At 42.1% G+C, this 21,591-nt stretch overlaps 2 protein-coding genes across 4 annotated transcripts; both read right to left on the bottom strand.

Moving 5' to 3' along the window:
• Positions 1-800: 800 nt before the first annotated feature.
• LOC143156643 (leukocyte elastase inhibitor-like) lies at positions 801-9,659 on the bottom strand. Of its 3 annotated transcripts, XM_076330441.1 has the most exons (8): positions 9,606-9,659; positions 8,334-8,439; positions 7,889-8,064; positions 5,748-5,885; positions 4,817-4,934; positions 4,077-4,219; positions 3,154-3,321; positions 801-2,397 (listed from the first exon to the last, which is right to left on the bottom strand). In XM_076330441.1, the coding sequence occupies exons 3-8, from the start codon at positions 8,054-8,056 to the stop codon at positions 1,996-1,998; spliced, it is 1,137 nt and encodes a 378-aa protein (XP_076186556.1). In that variant the 5' UTR covers positions 8,057-8,064; positions 8,334-8,439; positions 9,606-9,659; the 3' UTR covers positions 801-1,995. The 3 variants fall into 3 exon arrangements, with proteins under 3 accessions (XP_076186556.1, XP_076186557.1, XP_076186558.1); XM_076330442.1 differs by lacking the exon at positions 8,334-8,439 and having other exon boundaries at positions 9,606-9,633; XM_076330443.1 differs by lacking the exons at positions 8,334-8,439; positions 9,606-9,659 and adding an exon at positions 8,570-8,593.
• A 718-nt stretch (positions 9,660-10,377) lies between these two features.
• On the bottom strand, positions 10,378-21,183 carry LOC143156642 (serpin B6-like). Its single transcript, XM_076330440.1, has 8 exons — positions 20,979-21,183; positions 17,907-18,016; positions 17,284-17,461; positions 16,122-16,259; positions 14,912-15,029; positions 14,528-14,670; positions 12,736-12,903; positions 10,378-11,834 (listed from the first exon to the last, which is right to left on the bottom strand). The coding sequence occupies exons 3-8, from the start codon at positions 17,449-17,451 to the stop codon at positions 11,430-11,432; spliced, it is 1,140 nt and encodes a 379-aa protein (XP_076186555.1). The 5' UTR covers positions 17,452-17,461; positions 17,907-18,016; positions 20,979-21,183; the 3' UTR covers positions 10,378-11,429.
• Between the last annotated feature and the right edge of the window lie 408 nt (positions 21,184-21,591).

Raw genomic sequence — 21,591 nt, 5'->3', positions numbered from 1 at the left:
ATCATAGTTCAGTTTCTGAATACTGAGACCAAAGTAATAAAGAAATACACGAGTCTCCTCATACAGCGATGCTGATTTGTACTATTATGCAAGGTTTTATCTTTCTTCCGATCTCCTGGTAATTACAGCCCTAAAAGCCTTCAGACCTTATATATATCTTGCATACACTGACTGAGTTTAAGCATACGAAGATAAGGATGTAATTACAAAGGAGTTTCTGAGCCTTAGATGGGTTTTGACTATGGCAGCAGCAGCTTTATTTGCTAAAAGGCTGAAGACACAGGCCCAGAAACTCAGAACGAATGCAACGTCAAACCAGTCCAAATTTTTACATGGGTTTTGTGCTAGTATTTTTCTCACTGATTTGCGAAGCATTGGTTTTTCAAAGCATTCAGCATAGAAAGGGTTACGTTCACATCTGTGCTCTGCAATACAGGCTCTCCTTTACGACAGAGCCTTTGCAACCGAGGTGTTGCTAACACATGGAAACACGTTTACTAATGTGCAGACCAAGTGCTTGTGTCATTTCATACAAACCGTTACTCTCTCCTTCTTCCCTGTAGGTGCTAGCAGCTGGGGTCATTACACTTACAGGGGAAGCTGATGGTTCACGCAATCATCTCTTCTACTGACTAATTTGTTTTTCAGTATTTTCACCTACTCCGAACAGGACAAGGACTTCATACAGCTAGTGACACCTGCTGCACCAGTGCTTTTCTTTGGAGCTAGCCTTCAGGTAGAGTTATTTTTGTACTCTGAAATACTAACTTGTGCACAGAAATTTCCATTTTGAACACAAGTTTAAGAAAAATACTTTTATTTGTTGCTTAAAGACAAAATTAATATACAGTTTGCAATTACAGAAATTATTGTGCCCCACTTAGAACTGAGGTTGTACAGGTAAATGTTACAGTACCCAAGATATACATGATACAAGCAAATAACCTCCAGAAATAAACACAGAACACTAACTGTATGTAATTACAGTGGCTCCCAGGCACAAGGCTGTTGTACAGTACAAAAGGCTTGTGTATAAAGAGATAGTGGAATTCAGCTCAGTAGAAGTTGAACCCTTGTACGTAAAGAGACACATCAGATACTCACTGCAGATTATACACAGTCATCCTCCAAGAAGCTGAAGTATTTTTTGAGGATCACATCGGTCCTGGCCAGAACCTAATGGCATATTGAAAGCTTGTGAACTTGCAGAAAGGCACCCAATTAGCTTCAAGCACCTAAAACCTCTAAGCCCTGACACATTTTCACATTTTCAATAACTAAAATGGCACCAGACTATACATTTTAAAAATCCTCTTTAAACATGTCACCTGAAGTTGTTACTCATTTCTTCTCAGCCAAAAGCTGTATTGCAAGTTTTCTGGCTAATGACTGGAAGGGGTTACTTTTGTTTAAATAGCTTAATCCTTTCTCTATTAATAGATGTCTCTAAACAAATGTTATCTGACCTTCTATTTTACAACAGAACTGAGTGAAGTCAGCTGTTCAGGAACATGCCTTTTGGTGCCTAGAAGTATTTTATTAAGATATCTTTGAAAAGCAAGACTTTAGGGGAGGAATAGCTTTGCAGGAACATCCTGGTATACATGCATAAGGAATGACTGGATTATTATAAGTTATCACAACAGGGGGCTGTCAACACAGAGAAACCCACGCAAGGATGCGTACAGGGTGATCCTATGCTTTAGAAGACCCAAGCTTCCTCCAAGAGTATTTCTATTTGTAGTCCAATTTCAAAAGATTTCTTCTGCCTACAGTTAAGATTTTCCTAGTTATTAAAGATGATGCCAATCTCAAGGAAGAAAAAGAAATTACTCCTCAGTTTCTCTGGGATTGTTTTAATGGGAAAGGCAGAATCTTAAAGTTACTAGGAACTCAAGACAGGAGCGTTAATTTCTACATCAAAATCCAACTCATTCGGGAGCAAAGCTTTCATTGACTACAGCAAGAACTGGTCTGCAAATGCTAAGTTCTCTTTTATGGAGAAGCATATCTGCCAAAGAAAAGTATGCTTTGCGTCGGGTTGTGGCGAATAAAGAAAAGGAAAGGATGGTCAGCATTGAAATCCTCTTCCATAACCATACAGAGCATAGCAATGCCAGCAGTGGCAGCTGCAGCTTCCGTGCCTTCCTCATTCACTTCTACAAAAGCCTTGTGGACAATTTTAGAGAGAAAGAGGTCACATGCCCCTGACATTCCCGACAAGTCAGCCTTGCCACTGTCAAATACATCCAACAAGCCCATAGCAGCTAAATCTGATTTAAGGTCATAGCTTTCTTCTAGCTTAAACTTTGGCAAACGCACATGAACGTCAGTGGAATATAGATGCTCTGGACATGTCCATTCCTTCAGCTTCTCTAAGGTAAGCTGCTTTTCCAGCTAGAATTAAAAAGACAGAGATCATTACACATCACCAGTGTAGAAATATTTCATTTTCAGTAACATTTACAAGGCTTTATAGAGCAATATACAACTGTAAAGCAACTATACAAAAATGACCATACCTGTATCTTCGATAGCTCCATATAGATCAAACAAATGCTATTAAAATTAAGTAAAGTCAGTGCAGTTTTTACTTTACAGAGTAATGCAGACATTTGCTCCTTGCTGCAGTGTACAGAAGGGAAAAACATGCACTGATGGCAACTAAACCCAGTCATTCTTTCTGTTTAATCTAACTAAATGGAATTACATAATTAGAAACAAGTAACAAAAACAATCATCAGAGAGCTCAAAGAAGCTAATGTATTCCTGGTCATTTAATGGAAAACAGTCTCACTAGGCTAAGAAAAATAAAGGCTTTCAAAGGTAATGAAAGAAAAGTTCTGTCATTAAAAAAAAAAAAAAAAAAATCACCAAGGCAAGTTAATTTTTATAGTTAACTTTGTTTTCGCAGTCTCCCTCATGGTTCAGTTCAGCGAGCCAAAGGACACATGATCACAAGCTACAAAACCAGAACACAACTTATTCTCCTGCTGCAACACATGCACGTATTCTTTATTGCAGTGCTAGTAGAGCATTGTCTAAAAATATGCTTGATAGATATGGGGCTCTGAGAACATGGGCTCATTAAGCCTTTAATTTTGAATGGCTGAACTTATTCATTAAATAACTGCATTAGCTTAGATGGGTCACCTTCTGCAGTCCAGTGGAGTCATCTTCAATGTCATCAGGTAACAGGATGACCATACTAAGTTCTCTTCCATCGTAAGGCAGCTCTAAAACACGGACCTTCACTTCAGGGATATACCCAAAACGAAATTTGTTTTTCTGATACATCATTTTCACTGTCTTTCTTTCATTCTGGATGGATAAAAGGTACCAAAAGTAACAGTTAAGAAAATACTAATTCAAAGAACTGATAGGAAACAAGTAAGTTAAAAATTGCATTCTTGCAAAAACTCTTCCTCCATTATATCAGGTGATTATAAAACTGCCTTTGTCAGACTCCTGACTGTTTAATAACAGTTTCTTCTGAAGACATGAGTTTGTACTATATTTGGTTCTCCTTTGGCCTCTATAGTACAGTCCTCACAGAAACTGAAACAATTTCTTCAAGTTGCTGTACATTTATATTGTTCTAGCCCCCAAAATAACGTTAAAAGTCAACAAAGATCAACTCTGTTCAGCATAAAGCAGATGACTGTATACAGTATCTTGTAAAGCTGTTAACATAAGCAGAATAGAGAAGAGGAAAATGGGCTTAACTAAAATGTGCAATCATTTTAATACCATTTACCTAGCATCACAAACAGGCACAGTTCATAGCAGGTGAAACTGCTAGCGGACAGAAACTCTGCTAGGCATGGGCAGGGTCCTAATCTATAGATGAGAATTGTCTCTGATACTATTCCAGTAAGTGAGAGAACAAATAGCTTGCTGAATACAGAAAAATACTAAAAATAGATAAAAAACCCTTTGGGTGAACTGAAAACATTCATGCAAGACTTTCTATTTATATTTTTTTATTATTTTATCTGTAAGCAAAGCTTCGCTTTAGCACCTATATTATTTGACCTTTTTGTTAGATATATACTACCAAGATGTATCTGTATTACCTTGTTTAACCGAAATGGCACGCCAGTGGTGTCGGCTTCTTTAAATTTCTCTGCCCAGCTCCCTTTGAAATAAATAGCGTTCACCAGTACGAGCCTGGTCATGTTATCAACTGCGCCTTCAGACAGCAGATTAGGGATTTTACCTTCAGAGGGGGCAGAAAAAAAAGTCACAACAAAATCTTGTAATAAGTTGATGGCATATAAAACATACATGAAGAAACTGATACCGTAGAAATACTACAAATATAAAACTCTAGTCCATTCCTGTAATAAAGTGTTTCAGTACCTGTCTCTCTACTTCACCACTTTTTAATAGTACACACTACTATAACTTTTGATATACAGTAATTTGATGAAAATATGGTATTTTTAGCTTAAACTGTCATGTGTGACTCATCATACAAGAACTAGAAAACACCCACATTTTGGATTACTGGATTTAGAAATATATACACAATATGGACCGGGACTGTCTAAAACAAATTGTCCAACTCACGAGTGTAAATTTATGTTTAGGCATCTCTCCCGCACTCATCGGCCTGAACACAAAAAATGGAAAAGTCTCAGGACTTATGGAACTGTTTAAATGTCTTGCTTAGGTATTTTCTGGTTCTGTCAACACATCGAGCGAATATCCCAGGGCAAAATTAAACTGTTCTAAAGGCGGCAGAAAATAAAGCTTATTCCTGCTCCCAAAGTATGAAACGCTACCAGTTACCTCATTAACCAAAGTCGTTTACCTTCAGTTTTCTCCTCTACCCACTGGTTAATTTCTTTCCTGGCTTCATCACAAGCCTGAAGAAAATCAACTGTAGCCAAATCAGCTCCATATAATTTCTGAGTGTTAGTCAGGAAATCCTAGATTTTGGAATGATAACAATAGCTTTCATTGCACGCAGATAAGAAAACATCTCTTTATGATGTAGATAAGGTGCATGTCAAACATTATCACCGCCTCTGAGGTGGGGCTCTAACAGTGCACTGCCTGGGGGGTTTCTGGGGTTGGGCTGTTCTTTTTTCCCTGTCAGCATAAGCCTCATAGTACATCTGCCAAGTATACAGCTGATGGGATGCTTACTGCAGGTGTTGCAATATTTACCTGTCATTCTCCTGAAACAGGCTCAAGCACAGCTAGGATAAAACAAAACTCTCCAAAAGAGCTGAAGAGGGATAAAAATAGCAACCTAGGTACACACAAAGGTATAATTCACTGGTGAAGAGGCATGTTGTTTAGACATGTTGGGCATCCCCTCCCGAATAGATACAGCGTTTTCAAAAATATTTAAGTAATGTGGTACTAGACCAATGAAAATCCTCAAAAGCTGATTGCAACAGACACAGAGCTGGTTGCATCCTAAAAAGCTGGTTGCAACAGAGTGGGATGTTATGATAGTTACTGTAAACTAAGAACCTAGACAAGTGATTCTTCTCTTGAGCCCAAGAGCAGCAGAACCGAACAAGCAATGAAGAGGATTTGCTGTGCAACATCCTTTAGGTGAGATGCACAGATGCCTACAGATATGGAAATGCATATGCATGTATGCAACACTTTTGTTGACTGCCTGGTAACATTTAGAAACATGCCTAGAAATATTTCTACTTCATAAATACTCAGACAGCTGCATTTTCCCACCAGGTTCCACCACACCATCACGATCTGCACCAGCGTACCGGCAAAAAGCTGTAGGACTTCTCTCCAAAAAGCCGATTGGCAAGCCGTAAGAGATAGGGAGCATTGCTTCTGTTTATATCCGTAGTCAGAGTCTGAAATCTTGAATGAATATCTTCAACTTTGTCAAAATGAAGCGTCTGAAATAATAGAAGAGAACTAGCTGCTGCTAATACTGTCTTAAAAGAACATACAGTATATCTATAGGGTGGGTCTGATCCAGCAGGTAGGTAGGTTGAGGAAAGAGAAAAGAAGAGGCTGGAAGCTGCTTAGAGACTTCTGTAAACCTCAAAGAATGAATGAAACTGTTCCTTGGTGATACGCTACCTGTGTCAGCCACTTGTGTTAAGCTCCTGGTTTATACATAGTCACAGCTGAAGCTGTTAACCATAACCCCAAGTCCTGTCCACGTGATGTCTGCATGCCTCCCCTCCGTGGACCACTGGGCACGAGGACTCATTCCCAGGTGGGGAATTGAAAAGAGAGTCTCTATGATGCCATAGAGACACTTCAGCTTTCTTGCTTCCCCCTTTGGCCCAAGGGAACCTGGGGTTTTGCTTTTCAGAACATACAATCAAAACTAGCACAGGTGAGGTCTTAAGAAAACTTAGAACCATCTTCTATGGTTTTATGAAAATATAACTGCTTATATATATATAAAAAAACCCCCTGTATCATCTTAAAAATCAAATGCATCGCTGCAGTTTCTCTTTACCAGTACCGCCGTTCCCAGAGGCAAGCTGGCTAGCCAAGGCTTACAGATACGACAGCAGGAGCTGCCAGACCTCATTGACAGGGAAGACTAGACCAAAGCAGGGACATTCACATTTAAACTTAAATCATGTGTTTCTCAATAGGGAAGACTGCTGTGAAACAGCCACTGGATTCAAAGGAAAGCCCTCGTTTTATCTCACTGGGTTTTTGGTCAGGCCTTGCTGCCCACATTAATGCAAAGCCGTGTTGCACATATGAATAGATGAGCAAAAACATCACAGAAGCAACTTACAATAGGATTATGATCACAGAAACAAATTTCTATATGCTCGCAAACAGCCCTTGACAGTTATCAATCACTGTCTCCCTAATTAGCTATGTTTTCGCAAGTAAAGCACTATGGTATGGGAACACGCATTACTAAAGGTGACTGTGCTGAAACACTTTTTTTCCCCCCAGGTTCCTTTTGCATGATTTCTGCCATCAGTAGGTTTATCTTAGGTGGGGCTGTCAGTTTGATTACATGGCATATATGTTCAAAGTCTGTTTGTACAAGTAGTGAGAAAATAATTTTATTGTCTTATTCAGTAAGCACAGCACCACTCAACATATAAAACAGTTCCTCCTAAAGTCCAGAATACAAAGGTGAAATTATTCATAGGCAAGTACATAACAATGACTGCAATGAGAAGTCTCATACGCCCTTTTGCACTAGCGGGCGTTAGCCTTACAAAGGGGAAAAATAATAGTGACCGACTCCCTTCCATGCAGGAGGCCTCAGGGGAAACTGGCACACTCCTACGTACACCATTTTTGCAATTTATAATGAGGTTTTTTAAACTATCCTACCTAACCTAAGGCTACGATAAGAATAAGCGTGTGGGCTCAGCTCCTATCCAAGTGCCTAGCTGTTACTAAGATACTGATACTTAGGTAGCATCATCATGTATTATCATAGTTGTTATGCTTTAAATATAAAACTATATATTATTACTGTGTTTCTTACAAAATACACAGTGTTATTAGTAATAAGCGTACCATTCGTAACCTTGTATTACAAAGCAGTAGTTCTTTGTTGAAACGTCTCAACAAAATCTAGTAAGGCCTTGCTGCTGTAAACTCCAGTCAGTTTAAATGGAGGCTGATTAATTAATGAAATTAGTTTCCTACTTCGAGAATTAACTTAATAAGTGAAATTAAGTGGGAAACAAGGGCCATAGCAAATATGGAAAGAGGGCTCTGGAGCACGGCTGGCAGAAGGTAACTGCAGAAAGGAGCCCGAGGAAAACTCAGTGAGCGTGACAGAAATCTTGTCCTGAGCACATAAAAATAATACCCTCCTTTCATTTTCCCTCCTCTAAAACACAACAATTTTTAATGTAAGTAAAATATAAAGCAAAAGAGAATATTTTTTTTTTTTTTTACTAACCTTCAGCACCTGGGCCTCTGTATTACCTTTGGCCCCTAAAAGGACCATGGCCAGAGCAGCAGAGACGCTGACAGGAGAGAAGAAAACATTTCCTGTTGGGTTGGTCTCATTAAACCTTCTGAGCAGATCAAGTGCAAATCTGCTGTTGGCATTACGCAGGTTCTCCATGGTTATAACTGAAAAATAAAACAGTCAGTAAGGACTCCAGGAAACACTCTTTAAAAACCTAACCTAACCTTGTGTGACTCACAGAGTAAAGACTGGATTAAACTGGCTGCAGCTAGGTACAGAAACAGCAAGAATTTCATTGTCAGTGCATCTTCTTCTTCAAAAAAAACCAGTCACATTGAAAAAGCATATTTTTTTCCACACAAATTGTATATCCCAACCTTCCCTATCACACTAACTTTAAAGACATTATTTAAAAAAATTCCTTGCCTTCTACCTTGAAATGGGAAGTATGTCTGCTGGCAGGATTGCAAATTAAAGTCTTGCAGTCTCACAGACCCAGCGCACGCCAGAGAGCTCACTGATGCAGCTTACCCCGAACCCTGCACAGAAAGCATTCACAGTAACTGCTCAGGGAGATTTAGACACCTTTCAGCAAGCCGCCCGTCTTCATGGCACAAACCATGCCCCAAAAAGGTGTCAACCCTGCCAAAAGCTTAAGTATACGCTTACCTTCAGCGGTGTAAAGCACCACTATTTTCACCAGCCTGCTCTGCCGAGAACCAGAGAGCTACCTGCACGCTGCATCCAGGTACCACCCCACCTGAGTCCCGACAGGGCTGAGCGGCCCTAAACGCATGGGCAGAGAGCCCAGGGGTTTTGTTAGCTGAAGGTGAGGTACCGACTAGCAAAGGCAGAAGCGAAGTGCAGAACAAAGCTTCAGGGCTGACACTGCGCAGCTGGAGCGGTGATTCATTTTGGTGAGATGCTCCCTAGGAGGCCCTTGGAGCGAGGTGGGGTGAAAGGTGCGAGGGCTGGGTCAGGTGCAAAAACCTATGCAAAGGCTAGTGGCAGTACCGCTTGATGCTGTAAAACCTTCCTGCCCACCCAGCTCAGATTCCTGCTTCTCTTTGCTTGCTTGCAGCGGGACTTTTGGATTTGGCTGTTTCTAGCTTGTTTCCTCACGGAGTTTCATTTTAGACACAGGTATTTGTGCATCTGCCCGCAGCAACCAGGGCAGCAGCCCAGTGATACTGTTACAAGTACTGTCCAGACCCAACTACATGGAGGAGTTTGCACCAGAATTTGGGTATTTCCAGCGCAGTCTTTCTCCAGGAACTGCAAAATAACACTATCTGCTTCCGCCGCCAGATGGATAAATGCCTTGCATCTTTGCAATGTTCTTTTATCTAGCTCTATGCTACCCTCCCCCCCGGAAAAAAAACCGAAACAAAAAAAACCCCAAACACAAACCCCAAAGCGTACTTTAATTTACTTACACCACCGCCCTGTGCAAACGTTTCACTGAAACCAGCCGTTTTACAGCCCCCACCCCAAAGCTTCCCGAGAGGCGCCGGCCGCGCCGCGCAGCCCCCGCCGCCGCGGGGGGGTGGGGTGGGAGGGGGGCACGGGCGGAGGGGAGAAAAAAATTCCGCTTTTCGTCCCGTTATCGCCCCATTCCCGTATAAAGCACCCGGGGGCAGGGGTCCCCCGACCCCCTCCCGCCCCGCGGAGCCCCGGCGCAGCCAAGGGCCGCTTGCCCGCCTACCTGCCCGGGCCGGCGCGGAGCGGTGCTTGTGGGAACCGCTCAGCCCCCCCTGCGCCGGGGCGGGCCGAGGGGCGGGCCGCGGGGCTGGCAGCCCGCGGCCGCGCCGGGGGAAGGCCGGGATTTCCCAGCGAAGGGGAGCGGGGGACCTCGGGGGTGCGATGAAAAAACAAATCCCTCCTGCACGAGCGATACAGGATTGGCGGTTTTTTGCCCCGTGGGACAAGGTGACCGGGGCCACCCAGGGTAGCACGCCTCTGTCTTCTCATCGTGCTGCGCTCTACTGCTCAACGTTTAGGTCACAGTTATCTCTACTTTTTTAATGTAAAGAAAGTAACCACGTGGAGGGTTCTCTTTGGTTTAACCCTATGTTTTTTTCTCCACCAGCTCTCGATCCGGCCACCAGGAACACCCCCCACCCGTACTGCCCGTTCCGGCGCTGGGTGCATAGCACCAGCCCTTTAACTGGAGTTAAAGGTGACTAAACTGCTGGGTGGGTTCCCCCCCTCCTCCAAGTAATGCTTTTATTTTCTTCACCGGAGACAGCTGAGTTACGGGAGCCGAATTAAGCACAGGGCAATCTAGCACCTTGTGGATGACGACCACGGAGCCTTGATATGGGGCTGCGCACAAGCACCGAGGCAGCATCGGAGTCCTGCCCAGAAGCAAACGCTTGGCTTTAGAAGCCCTTTGCTGTAAAGGCTCTTTGCTGCAAACCCTTGCAAGGCCAACCCCAAACTTCATGGCAACCCAAGTAAGCACCTCAGGCTTGCAGTACTCAGAGAATCCCATGTTTAATAATTAATTCCGAACAAGCTACATAGAGTACAACCAGCTTCTATCAAGAAATAATTGTTTTCTTCATACTACAGATAAGAAAAAAGCATGATTTATGGTTAAAGAAACAGAGTCCTATAGCACTTACAGTTCTTTTTATTATTTCAGGAACAGAAACAGCAAAACAAATCACTGTATTAGGAAAGCTATTTCAGCTATGTCTTTGGTATTACACAGTTAAACTGTTTCAGAAACTACAAATAAGAAAAATATATAACAGTAGCAAAAAACTAAAGCTTTGTCATTTAAATATTGCGTAGGTACCATATGCTTTTTCATTACATTCTTTGTTAAATGACTAATAAACTCAGTGATAGGTAATAAACCCAGGTGTCCTGTGATGATAAAACAGTGATCCTCACCCCCTGAATATCCTATAAGGACATCTGGTACAAAGACATACTTTTATTCCCATTCTTGCCTAAGTGCTTGTCCAGTTATTACCCAAAAAAACCTGTCTAGTCAGGATGCTTAGCAACACTTGGAACAGGCTGCCAAAGACTCCTTTCATCTCTAAGGAATGTATCAAGACATGAAATGGATGGGTCTGGAAGAAAAAAGAGAGGGGGCAGGAGGAAAAAGGGGGAAGGGAGCTAAAGATGTGCTCCAGCCTCGTCAGAAACAAAATTAACTTCTTCCCTTCCTATGAGATGTATGTCACTGGCTGACTTGCTGCCTGGTGGCCCTGAAAAGTGAAGTGCAATGGGGACTACAAGGACAGCCGAAGCGTTCACTGAGCAAGCGGGACGTTTCTTGTGTCAGCAGAAGTCAGAGACCTCTGCACTCAGGTGCACAGGGCAAGGGAGTTGTTGTAAGTGGCAATTGCCGTGTATGTCTAAGTGGCTCTGTTATTCTATTCAAGCCTGCGATGAAGACCACAGAAGTGGATTCAGGCACAGTTGAAAGAGGCAATTAGTGCAAAAAAGGTAGCCCTATTCTAAAGAAACAGAACATGTGTAAACGCGGCTCTTCTGCCAAGACATCTCCTTTTTAGGGAGAGCAAAATCTGCCACAGAACAAAATGCTGGAAGTTTTGTTGTGCCGGATGAAGAAGAGGAAGGGATGATCAGCAGTGAATTCCGGAACGATCATTGCACAGCGCAGCACCATCACTCCTGCCGTGGCAGCTGCCGCTTCAGTGCCTTCTTCGTTGACTTCCACAAAGGACTTGTGAACTACTTCAGAGAGCACCAGCTCGTTGCCAGCTGAGATTCCCGAAAAGTCTGCCTTCCCTAACTCAAATGCATCAGGCATTCCCATGCTGCTCAGAAGGGGTTTCAGATCATAATCTTCTTCCAGTTTAAATCTGGGTAAAGACACCCTCACCTCTGTACAGTCCATCATTTCAGGATTGATCCAATCTATTAGCTTCTCATACGTAAGTTCTCTTTCCAGCTAAAGAAAAACCCAAGTTACATAATTAAAATGAGAAGAGTCAGTTTTACACAGCCAAAAGTGGCGATTACTGTGTTTGTTTACATAGTGCATAATAGGCATCTTTTTTTCCAGGGTTTAGAGGGTCTCAGGCCAGAAGTGCAAGTTATACTTCTCACTAGAGACTACGGCCCCAGCTGAGATCAATCCCACATGCTTTTTGGTAGATACAATAAGGATCAGTCCCTTCCACGTAAAGTTTACTTTTATAAAACATGTTAGGTTGGGGTTTTTTACATTTTTACATATGGGAAGCAAAGGCACAGAAGAACTGATGACAAGGTCCCAAAGGAACTGAACCCAGTTGTTCTGTCTCTTAACCACAGGATCCTCCTTCAGGTTGATGAGCTGATGAAAAAGTCTGCTCACAATGCCCTTTGCAGTCAGTGTTAGAAAGCCTTATTAATAAATTTCTTGTCCAGAGCACGAAATAGCCAAAACTTCTATCATATCTCCACAACAGAAGAGATCCTACACTTTTCTGTGAGCCTGTTTCCAAGCAGTGGGGCAGAGACTGCCAGCTGTTCAGCACGGAAGATCTACGGGACAAGCTGTAGGACTTCCCAAGAGCTCCCCCAAATCCCCTCTCACCATACTATGCCTTCACCATAACCACAGCTAACCTCTGCTCCTGAGGAGGGTCGGGTCTTCTTCCAGAGCCTCTGGGTAAGGGGGCAGCACACAGCTTGACCATACAAGGCATGCCAATCACTTTGGGGGCAGGGAGATGTGGGACATTTCAGCTGACGTTGAGCGTCAATGACATAATAGCTTTGGAACTGAACTGCAGGCCTATATGCAATATCAAACTCTCTTCCCTGGAAGGATGCAGACTGTCTTTGCATTTAGCTCAAAAACTTACGCTTTCCAAGCCAGTGGATCCATCCTGGATTGCATCAGGGAGCAGGATGATCATGCTGAGTTCATTACCGACATAAGGGAGCTCAAGGATTTTGGTCTGGAAGTCTCCAATATAGGTCATGTTAAATCTGTCCTTCTTGAACATCATCTGCACAGGTTTGGTCTCTTCCTAAAAATAAAGGGATGTCAACAGTTAGTACTGAGCTAGTCTGCTGGTCTCAAAATACGAAGCAGGCATCCAGTTACTCAGGGCTTTTTAGAATTTGACTAAAGAGAACTAAACACACCACAGCGTACAGCCCCACCACTGTCTTTTGTAAAGCAAGAGGTAGGAAGTAAGAATCCCTGAGATTTAATTTTTAATTACTAGTGTGGAAATGTCTGTGAAGTTTCCTTTAAGGCAAAGAGGCAAGGACACAAAAATTGGCTCACTTAACTAGCGACAAGCACTAAACAGAGCTGGTAAGAAGCAGGGCCTGTGTACCTTGCTTTAAATGAACAGAAAATAATTTCAATGTAGGTATTTTCATTTTTAGTCCATGTGGCTCCAAGTGCTATAACAAAGAGGAATTAAAATATTTTAAAATGATACTAAAAATGCCAAGAAAGTGAGAGCATTATTTTGAATTCTTAAAAGTCACACGGATAGTAAGGAGAGGAAAGATTTTTCTTTTCAATTTCATTCTCTGCTATCTCCTTCCATTTTCACATGGAGCATCAGCTACTATTGTTTACATCATTATTTCCTCCTTTTCAGTTAAGAGTTTCATTGCATTGTCCCTTAACCTTCATGAGTTAACCATGCAAGTAGTTTTTTGTTTTTAAAATAAAGCCCATTGAAACAATGCCCACAGAGAATATGGCAGAAATTATTTTGCAACAGCAATGACACATGAAAAGGACGGATAAGCGAAGAAAAGGCCACACAGCATGTGAAAATCATCCAGCGAGTCGTAAGAAGTGCAAGAGTCACAGAAATTATGTCACAAGATGCTGGAAAGGCTCCTGGGATGTTAAAGTACATCTTTGCTACCGGACCTTTGCTATTACACCTGGGATTTTTCAATTGCTCATTTGATCCTATGCACAGACTTCTGCAGCTCATCACTGGCTAGTCATTAGTAGGATGAAAACACAAACTTAAGCCATTTAGTTTTACAAGGAAAGAGATGTGCAGTTGTTTGCATATCTGAAAGTGAGTTCTCTGGGTGAGCCAAGACAGCATTCCCCAACCTTACATCTTACAACTTTCTCCAATGGTTACCTGGATCCCGAAGACTCTGATCTTAAAATAGTAATTGACTGAAGATGACTCACATTCAGAAGTTTCTGCACATGTAGAAGTGCTCTTTTCTGCCTACAGCCTAAAGGAACATTTCTTTTCTTATCCACACCAGTTTTATGCTGAAATAATCAAGTTCACTGACTTATGCGAAATTGTTCACAACTCTCAAATAGCCTGACAGCTTCACTCAACTGTTTTCTTCTCCTCAGTTCTAAGTTCTGTAACTATGTAGAGGGCTACCTCTCTCAAACAAACAAGAAGGGTAAAGGAAAAAAAGAGACAGAACGAAAGAAATACTTAATTGTTATATTAAAGTTTCTAGTAATTATGTGAAACTTAACAGAAACTAAACAGAGTGTTCATATTAAAGGGAGGGAGTATAAGGAATTTCATACAGCCTACCCAAGGTAACCCTGCTTGAATGATTTTTTTTTTCCTTCAGAGTTAAACGTATTCATTTCCGAGTACTTCAGAGTAAGTGTATTGTCAGCATTTTAGCATACCATACCTTGTTAATTTGAAATGGCATTTCTGCTGTGCTCTCTTTGTTGAACGGCTTTTCCCAGTTGCCTTTGAAATAGATGGCATTCACCAACACAAGTCTGGTCAGTGAATCGAGAATCCCCTCCACCAACAGGTTCCGAATTTTACCTTTATGATACATAGAAAAAAAAAACAAAACAATTTTTAACAGTTTGACATGTATCTAATTATTATCTAATATAGTATCTACTCTGTAATTAATACACAACAGATAAGAGAATTACGTATCAAACAGAGCAAGAGCTCAATGTTTGGGTTTTTTTAATTCACAGTATTGTATCTTGAAATAGCTGTTTACCCAAGCCCTGGCTGCCATTAAATACAACGGGGCATTCTGCAAAACACTCACCTTCAGTCCTTTCCTCTACCCAGCCATTTATTTGTTTTCTGGAATCCTCCCAAGCATGCATGAAGTCAGTCTGTTCTAGTCCAGCATGGTAGAATTTCTGACTCGACTCTATAAATGACTAACATGGACATTCAGAACAGCTTTTCAGCAATGTATTTTACTCTCATTCAGCCACAGATGATTCTTAAATACACCAAGAAAATCTGTCTGTTTTCCTCCCCCAGCTTCATATAGAGCCGTTAAAGTTTTGTCTGACACATTCCTATTAGGTTTTATACCACCTATTTGAACTAGGAATTGTCCACTGTATGTTATTAAGTCAAATGGCTTGTTTACTATGCTAGAAAGTTCTACATAACTTAATTGAGAAATGATGTGGCTAGTTTTGGGGTTTTTTTGCTTCAGTGAGAGAACATATGATTTTATAAGCTTCTCTCTACATAAATTCTGTTGTTAAGCCTCCCAGACTAATAGAAAACTTTTAGTTCAGAGGGGAAACTGATTCTTCTTAGAGAGGAAAAAATATACATTCTCTCTGATTTAATACAGTTAGATCTTCATTACACAGATGCAAAGTTTTAGAGTACAATCCGCGTAATTTTTATCTTACTAGACAAATGAAACACTAGCATTCTTTTTACAAAGAATCACTCCCAGGGGAAGGGGAAAAAAAAAAAAAAAAAAAAGAGCCTTACATCTTCTTGCTTCTAGGTAAGCATCTAAAGGAACATGTATAACACAATACCTATTATCCTTATTTAGATCTTCTGATAAGGAAAATCTTAAAAGTCATGTACTCCTCTCAGTATGTTCTCTGGATGACTTACATAACAGAAGAACTACAAAACACTGCCCATGCTGAAGAACAGTAACAATTCTTTTTTATCATATTTACACATGATCAAGGGAAAAGAGATATGTCAACCATTTGTCCCACAGCCAAAAATATGAATGGGTCATGGAACCCTGATGATTTGGAGTCTGATGGATTTTATTGTGCTTTGCACCAGTTGTGCATTCAGATCACAGGCTATCTAAAAGGAGCTTCTCCACCAAGTTCAGATACCGGGCTTTGGCACAATCTATCACATTGGTAGGTCTCAGCCTAGAAAATTTGGAGAGTAAAACCAAAGTCTGCCTTTGGCTTCCAAAGGAAATAGGTAGCAAGTACATTATACTAAAAAACGCCACAAATTTAATGGTTACTTACCGAGAGAAACTCAAATGTCTTTTCTCCATAAAGTCGATTAGCAGTTCTCAGTATATATTTAGTGTTTGGATCGTTAATTTCAGAGAGAAGTGACTGATATCCATTGTGAGCATTCTCAGCTTTGTTCAGAGAAAGCACCTGTAGAAAGACAAACATCCTCAGCAGAGTCCATGCCTTCTCTGAACACACTTGCTTCAGCACAATTTTTTTTTTTTTTTTAAATGACTTTTGGGTTTAAAAACTGTGACTTGAAGCCAAAAGATTTTTCATCACACCTCCCATCTGGAGCTTATCATGAAAGTCACATATGATGCCCCCAGCTGGATGTTGTACAAGCAATAAATCAGGGTTCAGACGAGTCAGCAGTATTTAGTTTCCTTCACTCGAGCCAAGCATTAGAGGATCACAGCATGGTTGAGGTTGGAAGGGAGCTCTGGAAGTCATCTGGTACAACCCCCGTGCTCAAGCAGGGCCATCTACAGCTGGTAGCCCAGGACTATATCCAGACGGATTTTGAATATCTCCAAGTATGGCAATAATATAATATAATTTTGGAGAAACTTTTATAGATTTAAATGAAAACAAAAATACGTGTTTATACTCCTCTTCCACTTTGCAAAAGAGGCAAACATAATAAAAAATGACTGATTATGCATTTAATACTGTCACTTGCATACGTAAAAAAATATGCCAAGTGGTATTTGCCACCTGAGCAAGTTCAAAAAAAAAATTAAACCAAGGTACAGCTACCATTTTGACATGCATACAGGGCAGATTTTTAGGTTTGTTTTTTTTCTTTTTTAATGTGCCTGGCTACAGCCCAGAGAAGATAGAAGAAAATATTTTATGTAGCCAAAGATTCATCAGACCTACAAAAAAAATCCTAGGTACCTCTTAATGTCATATTGAAGGAAGATCTCTGTCTCAAAAAAACAAAACCACAAAAAAATGCACAACAAAATCCAGGAACCTCTTAATTTCATACCGAGGGAAGCTCCCCCTATAAAAACAGGTACTGCTTACATACATACCAAAGGAAAACCTCTGCTCTCTGAGACCAGAATGACAATAATAGTTTAGCATAAAAGTGCAGGTCACAGACATAATACAGATTTGTTGTTCATATGGTCCCAAATTCAATACACTGTTTATTTAGACATACCTTCGCTATTTGGGCCTCAGTGTTACCTTTTGAACCCAGCAAAATCATAGACAAAGCAGAAGAAATACTAAAAGGAGAAAAGAATAGATTCTGCCCGCTTTTGTTCTCGCACAGCTTTCTTAAGAGGTCAAGTGCAAAAGTGGTATTTGCTGTACAGAGGCTATCCATGGTTCAGAGCCTGGGAGATAAAACACAAAACAAGAACAGCTCAAATTTATTTGAATACAAACTGGTATGTTATTTCTGTCTTTTACATTTCCCAGTATGAGCTATGCAGCAAGTGTCATAATTAGTCTGGAAAATCATCAACTCACTGAAAAACTGATTTGGTGGAACAAGCACCTTAAATCCCATACTAGGCACTTGAGTCATTTTAGGGATTTATTGTTTGCTTTTCTATTCCAATCCCATACCCTTAACAGAGACAGCAATTCCCACTGGTGTCATTAGACTCCTCACTGGTTAAGTACTATTACATCTTTTGAGATTATCATATACAACAGTATTTTGTTTAGGATTTATTAAAACAAGTCTCTTTTGACTTCACAAAGACAATTATTTGCCTTATAGGAAAACCAGAGCAAAACGTTAGGCATCGGAATGGCAGAATTATAAACTCTTACCTTCTCTAAGTCTATATATCGTCAGTATTACCTTCAGCTTACTTGTATGTGTGCACACTGTGTTTTAAACCTAACAGCCAGTCTGGTAGAAGTCAGCAGAATGACTTGACCTACAAGATTAAAAAAGAAAAGAAAAAAAGTTATTTGGTCAGCATGACAGATTACTGTAATTTCCTGCCATAGTACAAAGAAAAATCAAAGTCCATTTCAGTTACATTTTATTGCCTGCAACACCGAAACACACACTATAAAAAAATCTGCTTATGGATAACTTTATGGTACTTTATTTACACTTCAACATGTGTAACTTGATGCCTGTCATACTCTACATACATTAGCTGTGTAGGTAGTTAACTAACCTGAGATTAAGCTTATGAAAGGAGAAATAAATACTAGAATGTTGAGTTAACTACAGATAAGTATCACCGGACATCGTAAAGTATCAGCTGGTAGTAAAGGTTTCTGTGTTTTGTTTTTACCTTAAGGCAGTGCCTAGTGTTGATATGTTGCTACAAAATACAAAACCAACACCTAATTCATACTACTAATTCATTATCTGAGACAAATAGGTGGAAAGAACAAATTTCTGCATGCATGATTTTCCACCTAAGAAAATTTCTTGCTAGTAGCTTTGCAATAAACAGTAGTAACTTTTCCCCCGTTTCTCTTCTCCCATAACTGAAAGAAGAAAAAAAAAAAAAAAAAGGCAAGCTTAGAAACAATCCTCCAATCCTGTCTGAAACGAGTAATTTAACTACATGTACTTTACAGCTTAAGTAGGAGGCACTTAGTATTTTTAGTTCATGTTGGTTACAATGAAGACCAGAATTTTCCTACTGTCCCCATACCTGTCAGATTGCTAGCAATAAGTTTTTTTGGACCTGGAGGTCAAAACATCCAGGAATAGTGACAGCAGCAAGTAGTATTATCTAGAAAGTTTTTGTAGGGCTTCCATGACAGACAAAAATTTACAGACAAAAGGACAGAATTCACACTATTTGCCTACCTGAAAATCAGTGCATTTAACCAAATTGTAAGTAATATTTCAACAGCTGGGACACAAAGCTAGGAGTTGTATCTCTACAATTATCCATGCTTTCTCCGCAGCTCCTGAATAGCAATGTAACTACCGATACCCTTCTCATCAGAGTGGTTTTGGAGACAATACAGAATGACTGCACTTTAAGGAACAAAAAACATGCGATACAAGCACGTATTTGTCAGTCGATTGTAAACTGTTTGCTGCAAAACCCTCAGTGATCAGATGGTTTGCCCACAGCAACTCATTCCTCACTCTGGTCTCCCTGTGGGCTCTGCAAGTCAGTGGTGAGGCACTTGTGCAGAGGCTTCTGGATGCCCTGACCCTGTATATTCCTACTACTATGAATCTGAAGCATATATCCTCAGTAGTAGACACCTATGCTTTAGGACAGTCTTTAGGGACAGAAAGGCTGTATCTAGATTAAGCAGCAGATACACACCGCAGTGTCCCTCCCAACTACCAGTTTTGCTATGGGGGAACCTGGCCAGAGCAGGGTGCGGCTGTGCAGCTGTACTCCAGCCTGTGGCCCAAGAGACACATCCCACCAAGACCATGACACGGATTAGTGCCTGGTATATGCAGATACCTCCCACCTCGCCTCAGCTGCCTCAGAGGAGTCACAAGCCAACTGTTTCAAACACAGCCAGAAGGGGAGCTCTGGGTGATGAGCATCAGGCAGTGTCCATCTCCACAGAGGAAGCTGCGCCTGTGGCACAGATGTCCCTTTTCCCATCCCCTGAACCAAAGCACGCTTTCTTGAGGGAAAGGGGCATCATTTCTTGGGGGTACTGGTGGATGAAAAGCTGGACATGAGCCAGCAATGTGCGCTCGCAGCCCAGAAGGCCAATCGTATCCTGGGCTGCATCCAAAGAAGCGCGGCCAGCAGGTCGAGGGAGGTGATTCTGCCCCTCTACTCTGCTCTGGTGAGACCCCACCTGCAGTACTGCGTCCAGCTCTGGAGCCCTCAGCATAAGAAAGACACGGACCTGTTGGAGCAGGTCCAGAGGAGGGTCACAAAAATGATCAGGGGGATGGAACACCTCTCCTATGAAGAAAGGCTGAAAGAGTTGGGGTTGTTCAGCCTAGAGAAGAGAAGGCTTCAGGAAGACCTTATTGCAGACGATCAGTACTTAAAGGGGGCTTATAAAAAAGACGGTGGCAGACTTTTTAGCAGGGCCTGTTGCGACAGGACAAGGGGGAATGGCTTTAAACTAAAGAGGGTAGATTTAGACTAGATATAAGGAAGAACAAGGATATTTTTTATGCTGAGGGTGGTGAAACACTGGCACAGATTGCCCAGAGAGGTGGTGGATGCCCCATCCCTGGAAACATTCAAGGTCAGGCTGGATGGTACTCTGAGCAACCTGATTTAGTTGAAGATGTCCCTGCCCACGGCAGGGGGGTTGGACTAGATGACCTTTAGAGGTCTCTTCCAACCCAAACTATTCTTTGATTCTATGAATTAGGGTTTGGAGAGTTGGGAGTGACGTTAAAACACTTGCAGTACAAGATCTCTGACAATGCCAAGTAACAGCTCCCCACTTCACACCTCTCCAGGGGCAGGCAGTGGGACATGGGGGATGAGGGAGCCCTGCGACTGCCCACCACCGCTGGCTCTCGGCCCCATGTGCCTCAGCAGGAGCGGAGAGGGGCAGGGAGGAGCCCCGAAGACCTGACGCTGTCCCAGTATGCTCAAGCACAAGAAGGCAAGGGCTTCGCACTCACCAGGACATAGGCTGGGGAATAGGAAAGGAGCGGAAAGACCCTCCTCCGCCCCCACACTGGACTTGGCACCATGAGACACGTTAAAACTCAACATTTCCGCAGTGTCCCCATCACTCCTACACATAAAAAGCATTACCAACACACCGCTGCGACTCCAGCTGACAAGAAGCAGAAACCACGTCACGAAAGAGAAAAAAAATAGTAATAAAAGCAACGCCATGCAGCCCCTGCTTCTTTAAAAAAACACAAGCGCAAGCTTCCCGTAGGAAACGACATCTGCAGGACAGCGGAGCGGCCGCACTCACCTCACCGGGCGCTGCGCTGCGCTCCCCTCCTACCGGGGCGCTTCCTTTTCCTTTCCTTTCCTTTCCCCGGAAGCATTGCCGAGCTGAGGGAAGGGGCGGGAGCTCAGCCCCTCCTCAACCGCGCCCGGGGTTTAGCCGGCGGCCTGCGGCGGTTCCCCTCCGCGGCGGCCAACGGCCATTTGGCTGTCGGGGCGGGGATACGCCGCAGCCCCCCCGACAAAATGGCCGCTGCCCACCGCTGCGGAGAGCCCTAAGAGCCTCCCTCAGTCCTCGCTTCATACCCCCGCGGGTCTCATCTCGCCGCAGCCGGTGATTTTCCACCTCTGCGTCCCTCTCGTGGCAGAGCTGACAGAAAGCACCACCGGTCTATGAGGGGTTATTATTAATTATTTTTGAAGCGGGGGTTATTTTGAAGGAAAGTGAGGTATTGCAGTAGCCAGAGACCCTAAGGACTTGGCCTCTCCTCACATGCCTGAGGGTCTGAGTGAGGCAAATAGCCCTCACAGAGGTGTATTTTTTATTTTTTTTTTTTTTTTTTTTTAAGGAAACAGTAGGGTGACATGAAGCCAGTTGAGGTGAAATTGGGAACTGATGAAGACTTACAGCTGGGATG

Source organism: Aptenodytes patagonicus, chromosome 2, assembly GCF_965638725.1.
Source record: "Aptenodytes patagonicus chromosome 2, bAptPat1.pri.cur, whole genome shotgun sequence".
Lineage (NCBI taxonomy): Eukaryota > Metazoa > Chordata > Aves > Sphenisciformes > Spheniscidae > Aptenodytes > Aptenodytes patagonicus.
The sequence above is the reverse complement of the archived record's forward strand: the minus strand, read 5'-3'. Positions and strand labels throughout refer to the sequence as shown.